This window comes from Gobio gobio (genome assembly GCF_949357685.1).
Source record: "Gobio gobio genome assembly, contig: scaffold_113, whole genome shotgun sequence".
Classification (NCBI taxonomy): domain Eukaryota; kingdom Metazoa; phylum Chordata; class Actinopteri; order Cypriniformes; family Gobionidae; genus Gobio; species Gobio gobio.
In genome coordinates, this window is record NW_027645672.1 from 122,233 (window position 1) to 135,079 (window position 12,847).

The window sequence follows — 12,847 nt, forward strand, 5'->3', positions numbered from 1 at the left end:
AACGCTTTTCGCCTGCCTCAAGATCTCTCACTGTTTTAAAGCTGCCAGACACACAGACTGAAGCACGAAAGCAACAGACAGTGCTATCATGTTCTTATTTTACTTATTTGCGACCTTACCATGTATTTTAATCCACTCATTTGTCTGTAATGGAGCTCGCGTCCCGTCACATAAGCGTCCGCCCCAGTTTAACGTCACGCCTGCCTCGAGATCAACAGGTTTGATTCATATTTTATTTTGTTATTTGTGTTTGTATAAAACGCGCGACCTAAGCGTTGCGCCAGCCACATCTTAGCATTGCGCCTGCCTCGAGATCTCTCTGTAAACTGTATAAACTGTAGCTGTTCATTATTTAACTGGAAGATTATTTCTGGCACGGCTTATTTCTGTTCAGAGACACATATATTGACATTTTTCTGTTCCTTTTATAACTGATTTTTATTTTCGCGTGTTTAAAGCATATATTAAATTATTTTAAAACGTGTATTGAGTCAATATATTGGACATCAGTGAGTCTCTCTTACTCTCATCATGATCCAGATCTTGTGCTGTAACATGATTTACATTAGTGTGTGGTGTAAAGCCAAATCAGTATTGAAAGAGTTTAATCATATTTTTAGACAATATGAATTTTTATATATTTTAGACAACTGTCATCTAAACGGTGTAGTCAGTGTAGTTAAAAAATTACACTGAAATAAACCGGTTACACTAAGTCACACATTACCTGTTTCTCAGGTGTGCTATCAGGAGGATTTATAAACCCTTCAGTTAGAAGAAGGAACTCCACTGTCAAACTGCAGTGTGTATCATCTCTCTTTCTGTGTGTTTAAAGGAGAAATGGCAGAAGCCAGTATCTCATGGGCTGAGGATCAGTTCACCTGTCCAGTGTGTCTGGATCTCCTGAAGGATCCAGTGACGATTCCCTGTGGACACAGTTACTGTATGAGGTGCACAGAGATGTATAAAGTACTAGAGACACATACTTGAGTAAAAGTACAAGTTCCTTATCAAAAAAGTGACTTGGGTAGAAGTTGAAGTGCTCTTTAAGCACCACACTTAAGTAGAAGTACTAAAGTATTCAACATTTTTTGTACTTAAGTATTGCAAGTAGTTTATTTTAAAATGTACTACTCAAGTACTGAAAGTAAAAGTACAAGTATTGTGTTATGTAGTTCTTAAAGAAAGTAGTCAAAAGTTTGAACATCATATTGTTTTTATTATTTCAAATGATTAGCTAAAGGACAATCACAATGTTGGTAGGTAATTTTTCTACATATTGTCATATAAATAACCTGAAAATACTGTAGTTCATTAAGATTAAATCTTACTATAACCACTCATACTAAAAAAAAATGGGCACACTTATATTCTCATTTCAAGAGGTGTTCTGAGTAAATGATTTGTTTGTAACACTTTACAATATGGTTTGATTTGTTAACATTACATTAGTTAATGTATTAGACTAATAACTAACATGAACTAACCATGATCAATACATTTGTTACTGTATTTATTAATCTTTGTTAATCTTAGTTAATAAAAATACAGCTGTTCATTGTTTGTATATGTTACTTCACAGTGCACATTAACTATGTAAACAAATAGAGAGCAATTTGAGCGCAAGACGCTCGTGTTGTTTTAAAGACAGTGAATGCGCGCTCGCGGGGCTCTCTCGCGCGCGCTCTCTCTCTCTCTCGCGCGATCTGTCTCTCTCTCGCACTCTCGCGCGCTCTCTCTCTCTCGCGCTCTCTCTCTCTCTCTCTCGCACTCTCTCTCTCTCGCGATCTGTCTCTCTCTCGCACTCTCGCGCGCTCTCTCTCTCTCGCGCTCTCTCTCTCTCTCTCTCTCGCACTCTCTCTCTCTCGCGATCTGTCTCTCTCTCGCACTCTCTCTCTCTCTCTCTCGCACTCTCTCTCTCTCTCGCGATCTGTCTCTCTCTCGCACTCTCGCGCGCGCTCTCTCTCATGCGCGGTAATGTGGGTTGAAATGGAATGATTCGTAACATTTTTATAATTGTAACGAGTAACGATGCAGCACATAAAAAAAATATCGGAGTAAAAGTATTAAACTCATCGAAAATATGTACTGAAGTAAAAGTGGAAGTAGGAGAAAAAAATAATACTCTAGTAAAGTACAGATACTGCCTTTTAGTACTTACAGTTTTTCTCAATTGCTAAAACACTAAACCCTATTGTCTGAACCAAATGCTCAGTTGCCTGAACCCACTGATTGAATCAATCACTCTTTTGGCAAAACCATAAGCACTTTTCACCTGTTTAGACACAACTTGCCAACACATTTTCATTGTGATGCACCCGTGCAGCAAAATGGTGAGCACAGGTGACAAAAGTCAAACACGATTAAAGCACAGATGTCACCACTTGAACACAACAACTCAAAATTGATCACACTTGTGGCTAATGATGTGAGGGAACATATACAGTAAGCCAGTTCAGAGAGCACTGGTTTGTGAGGCCCTACAATGGATAGAAATCTGAGAGGAAGAGTTCGTGTGAGAGGAGGTCAAGGTGGTCGAGGTGATCAGCGAAGACAAAGAACAGTAATTCCTGATGAAATTAGAGCTACTGTAATTGACCATGTTCTTGTCCATGGTATGAGCATGAGGGAGGCTGGACAAAGGGTACAACCAAACATCAGTAGATTCACTGTGTCCACTGTGTCCAAGAGAACAGGTAATTACCTTTTTTTGACATTATAGTACAGTATGTAAATGATGACAGCAATTACTGTATGACATACTATATACTGTACCACAGTATACTGTAAGTAAATAAATGTTTCAGTACATCACTGTACCATATACTGTAGTATTGTAATGGAGGGTTGGTCTAACTGTTCGTAGGCCAAGTATTCCATGTATATTTTTGTACTTTATTTTCACATGGGCTTACTGTACACAAGTGGCAAATGCATACGATTTCTGTTTTGTCTTTTTGTACAAGTGCTAAATGAACAGGTTTTTTTTTTTTTTTTGCAACATGCATTTAGCCTACAGTGAACAATAAACATTTATTTCTCCAGCTTCATGTCCTGAGCATTGCGTTTTCAATTTTTCTACGTAGTGTTTAGTGACTGTTCAGTAGTGTTTTTAATTTTGATTGACGCGGGGCACGATTTGACAACATAGTTCAGTTTTGAGCACAGATTGAACTGTTTTGAGGTGAAAGTTTGGTTTTGCAAGAAGAGTCTGAGGTTTTGTGAATGTAGCTTGAAAATTGGGTTTTGTGTTCACAGTTTAGAAAAAAGGAGAGCAGCTTTCAAGAAATGTGTCTTAGCAATCGAGAAAAACTGTAAGTACAGTAGTGAAGTAGTTCTACTTCGTTACTATACATCTCTGGAGGTGCATCTCAGACTGCTGGGATCAGGAGGATCAGAAGGGAGTCTACAGATGCCCTCAGTGCAGAAAAACCTTCACACCAAGACCAGCCTTAGGTAAGAACGTGGTGTTTGCTGAGATGGTGGAGAAACTGAAGAAGACGAAACTCCAAGCTGCTCCTACAGTTCCTCACACAGAGAAACAGGTACTGCTTCCCACTGGATCTCATGAGCGATCCAACCCCAAACATTTGAATGGTAGTGTAGATTTAATCATATATTACTGATTCCTGCAGAGACATTTTGAGGAAACACAGAGAAACATCATGTGTGTGTGTGTGTGTGTGTGTGTGTGTGTGTGTGTGTGTGTGTGTGTGTGTGTGTGTGTGTGTGTGTGTGTGTGTGTGTGTGTGTGTGTGTGTGTGTGTGTGTGTGTGTAGCGCTCTGCACAGACCGCAGTGCAGGACAGTGAGAGGATCTTCACTGAGCTCATCCGCTCCATGGAGAGACGTCGCTCTGAGGTGACGCAGCTGATCAGAGATCAGGAACGAGCTGCAGTGAGTCGAGCTGAAGAACGACTGGAGCGACTGGAGCAGGAGATCGAGGATCTGAGGAGGAGAGACGCTGAGCTGAAGCAGCTTTCACACACACACGATCATGTTCATTTCATCCAGGTAACAGAGATCTTCTCAAACACTGAGGACTTTAACAAGCTTCTGGAATCACATCGAGTTTGTGTGTGTGTGTGTGTGTGTGTGTGTTTGTGTGTGTAGAGTTTGTCGTCTGTCTCTCTCTCTGGATCTACAGACGGCTTCACTGTCAGTTCTCGTCTGTCTTTTAATGATGTAGTGAAATCTGTGTCTCAACTCAGAGACAAACTGCAGCAGTTCTGCAGCGAGGAGACAGAAAAGATATCTGGAAGAGGTAATTTACTAAGGATTTGGTTATTCTCATTAATCAAAGATAAATAGGTTTGAATTCCTCTTGACATGAGAATTAAACTGCAGATGTGTTTTGGTGTCCGTAGTGAAATCCGTGCAGGTCATTCTGGCTCCAGAATGTCAGACCAGAGAGAAGTTTCTACAGTGTGAGTTACTGTGCAAACACACACACGTCTGAAATCCAGTCTAGTTGGAGAGTTTGACTGCTTTACTGTTTAAAATATAATGTGTTTCCAGATCAAACTGTTTCTTTTTGTATTTTGTATACATAGGCTGCAACAAACTAAATAATTATAAACAAACTTCATTATGGATTATTTGCAAGTGGCATTGACTTTAGGTTTTACATTTCTCTTCATCAGATTTCCGTCTGCTGACTCTGAATCCAAACTCAGTGAATAATCGGCTCCGTCTGTCTGAGGGAAACACAGCGGTCACTTACACTGACACAGATCAGCGTTATCCTGATCATCCAGACAGATTTGATCAATGGTGGGATGCGATGTGTGTGGAGAGTGTGACTGGACGCTGTTACTGGGAGGTGGAGTGGGCTGGAGAAGGGAGATTAGGAGTGGATCTATCAGTGACGTATAAGAGCATCAGCAGGAAGGGAAATGGTCCTCAAAGTGCAGCTGGACGTAACAATCAGTCCTGGAGTTTGTTCTGCTCTCCCAATTGTTGCTCATTCTGGCACAATAAAATCGAGACCGTTCTTCCTGTGGTCAATCTCTCCAGTAGAATAGGAGTGTATGTGGATCACAGCGCAGGGATTTTGTCCTTCTACAGCGTCTCAGACACATTGAGCCTCATCCACAGAGTCCAGACCTCATTCACTAAGCCACTCTACGCCATGTTTGGATTTGATGGACAGACAGCGGTGAAACTGTGTCTTACCAATTAAATTATATAGAGATTCTACTTATTATAGCCCTAACCCGTTTCATAATCACAGATGTATTACGAGTAAAACTTCTCCTCAGATGAGTGTAAAGTATAAAGGTTAGACAAGAATGTATAAAAATGTGAGAAATTTAGTCAAGTTGTTAAAATTTTATGTAACTTGTTTGACAGTCAAAAGTAGCTTTCAAATCTCCCAATGATATATTTTTTTATTAAATACAATAGCAAGAAGTTTGTGAACCAAATATTTGGATATCTGCCTTGATTATTGTATACAAACACAATATGACTAAACCAATACCGCACAAATAATTGTACTTTTCACATTGAGTAATAATTCCCAGTGCAGGGTGGAGAAAGTAAGTGAACTAAAGCTGAATGTTTTCAATGGGTCCACAGACTTGGTGTCAGTCAAAAGTGTTCACTTCTCCTGCATGCTTATAATAAACACACTTCACACTGTAATTGCTCTTTTGCTAACTCTGTTGTTTGAAATTGTACTTGACTGGCCCAGTTCAATGGGGGCAAACAGATTTGGCAAACACTCAGTGCGTATTTGTGTTTGCACCCAGGAGAGCTTCAAAGGTTTTTTACGCTATTTACGTTTGTTTAGTGTTGAGCAATGTGTCCAATCACAGACATGTTTGTTGATCTCTTGAATGCAATGGCCAATCAGAGTTGTTAACCCCTTACTGCACACCACACATTTTGACACAAAAAACATGCCCAAAATAAAAAGATTGTTGCTCATAAGTCACATAACCAACATATTAGTCCAAGTCCGTTTTGTGTCTGTTCATGTCAATCATTAAACCGAACTTGGGTTCATCTTTAAGCTTGCCTCCAGTGGATTCCCTCCGTTACAGCTTCTTAAGACCTCAATGTATCGTCAGGAGCCACGGGTATAATTTAGTTTTGTCTGCTATGTAAGTGACGGCACCCATTGACTTCCATTATATGAATCACAGAGGAGCACGTTTCAGCTAAAATATGTTTTTTACAGTTTTACTGAAGAAAGAAAGTTACCTACCTCTTGGATGGCCTGAGGGTGAGAGAATTAACAGCAAATTGTCACTTTTGGGTGAACCAATCCTTTATGGATTCTTATGATTCTCTATTATTTTATTTTTGGCTTAATTCCTGCTAATATGCTGATCATGTTGAAATGTCCTGTTTATGTTCTAGGAAGGTCAAAATGTACTGGCCTAAGAGAGAAGTGGAACAAGTTTGTGTTATAGTTTAAGAGGCTGTGAGCCATGCCGAAGCATTATCATATCTATATGCATATCACATGATTAAATAATCTAGACTTGAAGATGATTATGAGAAGCTGCCAACTTTATCATCAGTTGAGATGAGTGTAAGCAATCAAAAACTGTGCCTTTGTAACTGGGTTATTTTTTAACATGATCTTCAATGTGTGTGTGTTTGTGTGTGTGTGTGTGTGTGTGTGTGTGTGTGTGTGTGTGGCTGTCAATAAAACCAAAGTCAGAGAGAATTGCTTTATAGTGAACTTGAACGGTTATTGTACGGGAATTTATTTATAATGAATATAATATAATTTATATGAATACAACTAGATTAGATTAGATTAGATTCAACTTTATTGTCATTACACAAGTACAAGTACAAGGCAACGAAATGCAGTTTAGGTCTAACCAGAAGTGCAATAGCAGCAAGTGCAGGATATCGACGCATGTGGCAGGGCATTCAGGCCATCAGTGATTACAAACCCACCCGGTCCACCCCCGCAGCCACTGATGTCAACTTCCTGAACGAGCTAAATTACTTTTATGCTCGCTTTGAAAGAGACAACAGAGAAACTGCCACCAAGCTCAAACCCTCAGCTGACCACCCACCAATCACACTCTCCTCCACAGATGTCTGCAAGGCACTGAGCCGGATCAGTGCGCACAAGGCTGCTGGACCAGACAACATCCCTGGACGTGTTCTCAGGGCATGTGCGGAGCAGCTCGCTGGGGTTTTTACAGACATTTTCAACCTGTCTCTTGCCCAAGCAGCTGTACCAACATGCTTCAAACGCACTTCCATTGTGCCAGTGCCGAAACACTCTTGCCCGAGGTGCCCTAATGACTACCGCCCTGTAGCACTCACACCCATCATTATGAAGTGCTTTGAGCGGCTGGTCCTGGAACACCTAAAAGACTCTCTACCATCCACATTGGACTCACACCAGTTTGCCTATTGCAGCAATAGGAGCACAGAGGATGCCGTTTCCATGGCACTGCACTCTGTGCTCACCCATCTGGACAATAAGAACACTTATGCACGCATGCTGTTTGTTGACTTCAGCTCAGCATTCAACACTGTCATCCCATCCAAGATAATAGCCAAACTTGGAGACCTGGGCATCAACACTTCAATGTGTAACTGGATTTTAAATTTCCTAACTGACAGACCCCAGAATGATCGATCAGGATCCACCTGCTCCACATCCATCACACTCAACACTGGTGTACCACAGGGCTGTGTGCTAAGTCCGTTTCTCTACTCCCTCTTCACCTCCGACTGCAAGCCTGTGTATGGATCTAATTCCATCGTCAAGTTTGCGGACGACACTACGGTGATTGGGCTCATCAGCAACAACGATGAGACTGCCTATAGGGAGGAGATCCAGCACCTGGCCACATGGTGCGCTGATAATAACCTGCTCCTCAACACCACCAAAACGAAGGAGCTCATCGTGGACTTCAGGAAGGAGTCAAGAGGCACACACTAGAGGGCTGCATTGGGATTGAGTCCCGCCGGGTCCCGCGGGACCCAACGTAAATCTCGCGGGAGCGGGCGGTTTGAATTTTGCTGCAGGCGGGAATGGGCGGCTAAAAAAAACACAGCGGGAATCGGCGGGATAGGGAGGTTGCCTAACGACATGATGGAGAAGATGTCAATAGATGATGTAGAAAAGAACCTCAAACGAGGTATTTACAGCACAAAAGCTAAGCAAGGAAAGTCTGACATTTGGAGAAGTTTCTCAATTGTTTTGGTAGGCAAAGTCATGCGGTATAACGTTATATGTATCCACATATTGCGCAGCTGGCAAATACATAGATACTTGATCATACCTCACCAAAAACGCTCAGCACTCCCTGCAGGTCAAGTTGACTGTTTGGTGTTTTTGACAAACAATACATAGAAGTTTAGTGAGTGGAAATGGATTGTTTCTAAATGTCCGTTTGCTATTTTGTGTTCACATTACGTTCTGTTGAAGCATGTTTTCTCAGGTTTCCTTTCAGTCAGTCACGTTCGACGGAATTGGGATCTGTTTTTTGTTTCTCAATCTGGTTTTCTGTTTTCTGTTTTGCAAAGCAGTCTATTTTTATGTGCAAAGTTTTTGATAAAAACGAAATTATATTTGAATGTATTTGTCTTCTTTTTTTTTTTACATGCAGGCCAGGGAAAAGAAACAAACAACCCCATGAATCTCTTTAATAATATCAATACAAATACGTGTTTTTTTTCCCCTGCGGGACGGGAGAAAAATCAATGCATCTCTATTATTGTGCGGGAATAAATTCTCTGAGTTTTGCGGGTGCGGGCGGGAGTGGACATACATATTGCGGGAGCGGGCGGGAGTGTAACACATAAGTTGCGGGAGCGGGCGGTAATGGTCAGAAAATCGGCGGGTGCGGGCGGGAGCGGGATGAAGAAAACAGTCCCGCGCAGGGCTCTAGCACACACGACACCATCCACATCAATGGAAGGGCTGTTGAGCGTGTCTCCAGTTTCAAGTTCCTGGGGATCCACATCTCGGCGGACATGTCAACTATTGCATTTAGTAGATTCTTCTATTTGAGTTGTTTTCTCATCAGATCACATTATTGTTTTCCATTAATATGATAAGCATTATATTCATTTAAACATTATAGTTTTACATTTCTGTCTAACAGAGAAAAAGCACCTCAAAATCAAAAGTCAAAGAAATGACATGCATTTACAAAAACAAAGCATTTTAGGATCAAGATGTTTTCCCATTGTGGCATTTTCATGATAGTCCTGGACATTTTGCTTCCTCACTTATTGACAAATGACAATTAAAGCTTTCCAAAATAAATATGGAAGTTGTTAAATTAGGTTTGCTATATTTAATTTTGATATTTCAATGTTTTGTCTTACTGAGGAGTGACTGGATAGACTGAATAAAGTTGATAATAGGGACTGTTTTCATTTATATCCAGTGTTGGGCACGTTACTTTAAAAAAGTAATTAGTTATAGTTACTAGTTACTTCTTACAAATAGTAACTGAGTTAGTGACTGAGTTACATCATTATAAAAGTAACTAATTACCAGGGAAAGTAACTACTGTGTTATTTTTTTTTTTTTCAAATGTTCAAATATGTCAAATAACTTGGATGCCCCCAAAATTAAATATGTTAAATGAATGAATTGGACACTAAATAGAATAAATTATTATTATAAAACATTGTACATTAATGTACACTATTGTAATGTTGCTGTGGGACAATGTGAGAGACACCTATCAAATTCAATACATTATTGTAAATATTATCAGTAGACCTACTATAGTGTAAATATAGTGTATATATTATCAGTACTTTACTACTCCTCTGGTAGTGGAGCTCACGTTATCACCTGGGTTTTTAGCCACTAATTTTGTGGCGGCATGTGATGATGCAACCTGATCTCATTGTGAAAATGTACCTCTGGCAACGTTTTTGCAAACCGCCAAAATACGTACCAATATGTACATATCTCTGCAGTTTCAAAGTGAAATTAAAGCTGCGAGCAGCGATGACGGGCCCAAGCCGGTGGCACCGCCACCCCGGTGGCATCAGTTTAACTGTGCACGGCAGGCAATAGGCATTTAAAATGGGAAAACATAAAAGGACTATGTCAAAGTCATCTGAATTCACCACATTAACTGCAGCAGTTGGTGCTGCTATGACCACAAACCACAACAGCCACATCTATGAGATCAATTAAATTTATATGAATTTCATGTCAGATTATGTCAAAGGTCAAATTGGAATGAGTTCAGAATACCATTCGAATGCTGATGTTGTTTTATTCTAACACTTCTCTTCATGTGTTTTTGAGCTACCTTAGCTACCATTTGTGCACCAATCTTATGCACCATAAAACATGCTTTAATTTCAATATGGGTGGTCCAATAAAAAATTTTTAATAAAAAAATGTATAAATGGAGCCAAATCACAGAAACTGCAAAGATGATTTTAATATCAGTGTCAGGTAAGAGTAAGATGCGTGTCTACATTTTATGGAAGTTTATTATAAATAGCCACTTTTATAAAATCATGTGAAATTTATGTTTTAATACATTTATATTATATCAGTAAATAATTAATTTAAAGACATGTGCATCATACGTGATCTTGGCAAACACATCACATGACGTTTTTATTTCAAGTGATAGTTATTTGTGATAGCCTATATGAAAGGGTTAAATTATGATCAAGAGAGAAAGTCACACACACACACACACACACACACACACACACACACACACACACACACACACACAATGATAGAGTGAGAGTGAGGGGGAGGGGAAGGACTGAGAGAAAGGCACACACACAAACTCACAGGGTGAGAGAGAGACCCCCCCCCCCCCACACACACACACACACACACACAGCGCTTGGAAGCATGTACATGAATAGGAGCGTGATCATGTAACGCTAAGCAAAAATGGATATAAAAACGGACGCTGTGTTATTTGCGTTAAATATTTTTAATGCGTTAAGCTTCCGTTTCACGTTGACCGAGTTTGGTGGAGATTGAATAAATCACCTACGAGGAGAACGTAAAAACTCAGACCCTGAATTATACAAATATTCACGTTCAAACAAAAACTTTCTGTGAAAAAAAGACACTTATAAACAGACACTTGTAGAAAATAATGTGAATTTTTTTAAAAAATAAATTTGAACTATGTCAGTAAATAATGAATTTAAAGACAAATGTGTCAAAAGTGATCTTTGCAAACACAGCACATGACCTTCTGTAAAGCACATGTATAGAAAACACACTCACACTCCTCTGTTTTAAAAAAAGAGTTCTGTCTGAATGAGTACATGAAATCACGGCTGTCAGATGATAAGAATTGTAACTCAAATGTGATTTAGAAAATGAGTTCTGTAGTGATATAGTGTCATAGTTCATGTCCACATTAACCACTACGTTGTAATACCAATAGCCATGTCATCATACACATTTGTGTCCTCATAAATCACATAAGCAAGCACAGAGAGAGAGAGAGAGAGAGAAAGGGAGTTTCAAAAATAATACAACACTGCCCCCTTTTGGTGATAGAGGGGAGGGCACACAAACAGTCAAAAACATTATTAAACTTTGACATGTTGCCATGGCAGCATTATTTGAAATATCAGGAATTCATTCATATGTCTCTATCTGTCATGTTTTCACATTATACTGATGAAGTTTGAAGTCAATCGTGTGAAAATAAGATGGTGATTCAAAGCATTTTTGAAAGTGACACACTTCCTGCTGCCAGTTGGTGGCGCTATAACTTTGACTCACAAAAGTCATATCCATGTGATCGGCCTCTTACAACGAACACACAGCTGAAGTTTCATCCAAATCAGTCAATGTTTGCACAAGTTATTACACACTACCTGTTTACCTTTTCTCGCCATAAATTCGTTGCTTCGCCACGGCCAAACCGTTTAAGATATCAAAAATCCGTTCGCAATTTAGCATCCTCTGTGTCTTGACTTCATGCTGACCGAGTTTGGCACTGATTGAAACAATGGCCTCGGAGGAGTATATTAAATTCCAGAGCATGTGTTTTCAGAACAACCCATATTAGCTCACTTCCTGTTGGGCTGACACGTAACTTAGAGCACGAAAGTTGTTTGGCCCGATGAGGTCTATATGTGTACCGAGTTTCATACATGTACGTGCAAGTGTGTTTGATATATAGACCAAGTTTTCAGACCCCACTTTAGGGGGCGCTGTCGAGCCCCCCTGCCACGCCCGGGTACCAGCTTCAGCCCGGCTCTGATGGCCGCGCATTCCGATGTGTGTGCAAAGTTTCAAGAGTTTTTGAGCATGGTAAGGGCCCCAAAAGTGCCCGAGAAGTCGATAAAATAATAATAATAATAATAATTAAAGCTGCGAGCAGCGATGACGGGCCCAAGCCGGTGGCACCGCCACGCCGGTGGCATCAGCATAACTGTGCACGGCAATATGCATTTAAACAGGATAATTTTTTTAAATCGCTCGAATATGTCACATTAACCGCAGCAGCTGGTGCCACTATCACCACAAGCCACACCCATGATGTCATTTAAATGTAGATGATTTTTAATGTCATGGGATGAAATAGATCTCTTTCAAATATGTGAAAAGTTATCTTTTCCTGCTCAAAATGTTATAAGTCCAGAAGGCCAGTATTTAATTCAAGGTATTTGTATAGTTCTTTTTTTACTTATTCACAAGTGATAGTTATTTGTGATAGTCTATGATATGCAGGGCCGGCCCTGACCAATTTGCTGCCCTAGGCAAGATTTTACTTGGTGCCCCTTGTATCAAGGTTTAGCACTATTATCATTCTAAGTTGTGGAAACACTCGTAACTGTTTTATTTTTGTAATGCATTGATGTTTTATTTTTATTGTTGTTGTTGTTTTATATGATGTCCAGTC

At 40.0% G+C, this 12,847-nt stretch overlaps 1 protein-coding gene across 1 annotated transcript; it reads left to right on the forward strand.

Moving 5' to 3' along the window:
- Positions 1-840: 840 nt before the first annotated feature.
- LOC307122427 (tripartite motif-containing protein 16-like protein) lies at positions 841-5,422 on the forward strand (the record flags this gene model as incomplete). Its single annotated transcript, XM_079846413.1, has 6 exons — positions 841-950; positions 3,365-3,545; positions 3,780-4,013; positions 4,113-4,263; positions 4,367-4,426; positions 4,643-5,422. 6 exons carry the CDS (start codon positions 841-843, stop codon positions 5,179-5,181), a joined length of 1,275 nt encoding a protein of 424 aa, XP_079702539.1. The 3' UTR covers positions 5,182-5,422.
- Between the last annotated feature and the right edge of the window lie 7,425 nt (positions 5,423-12,847).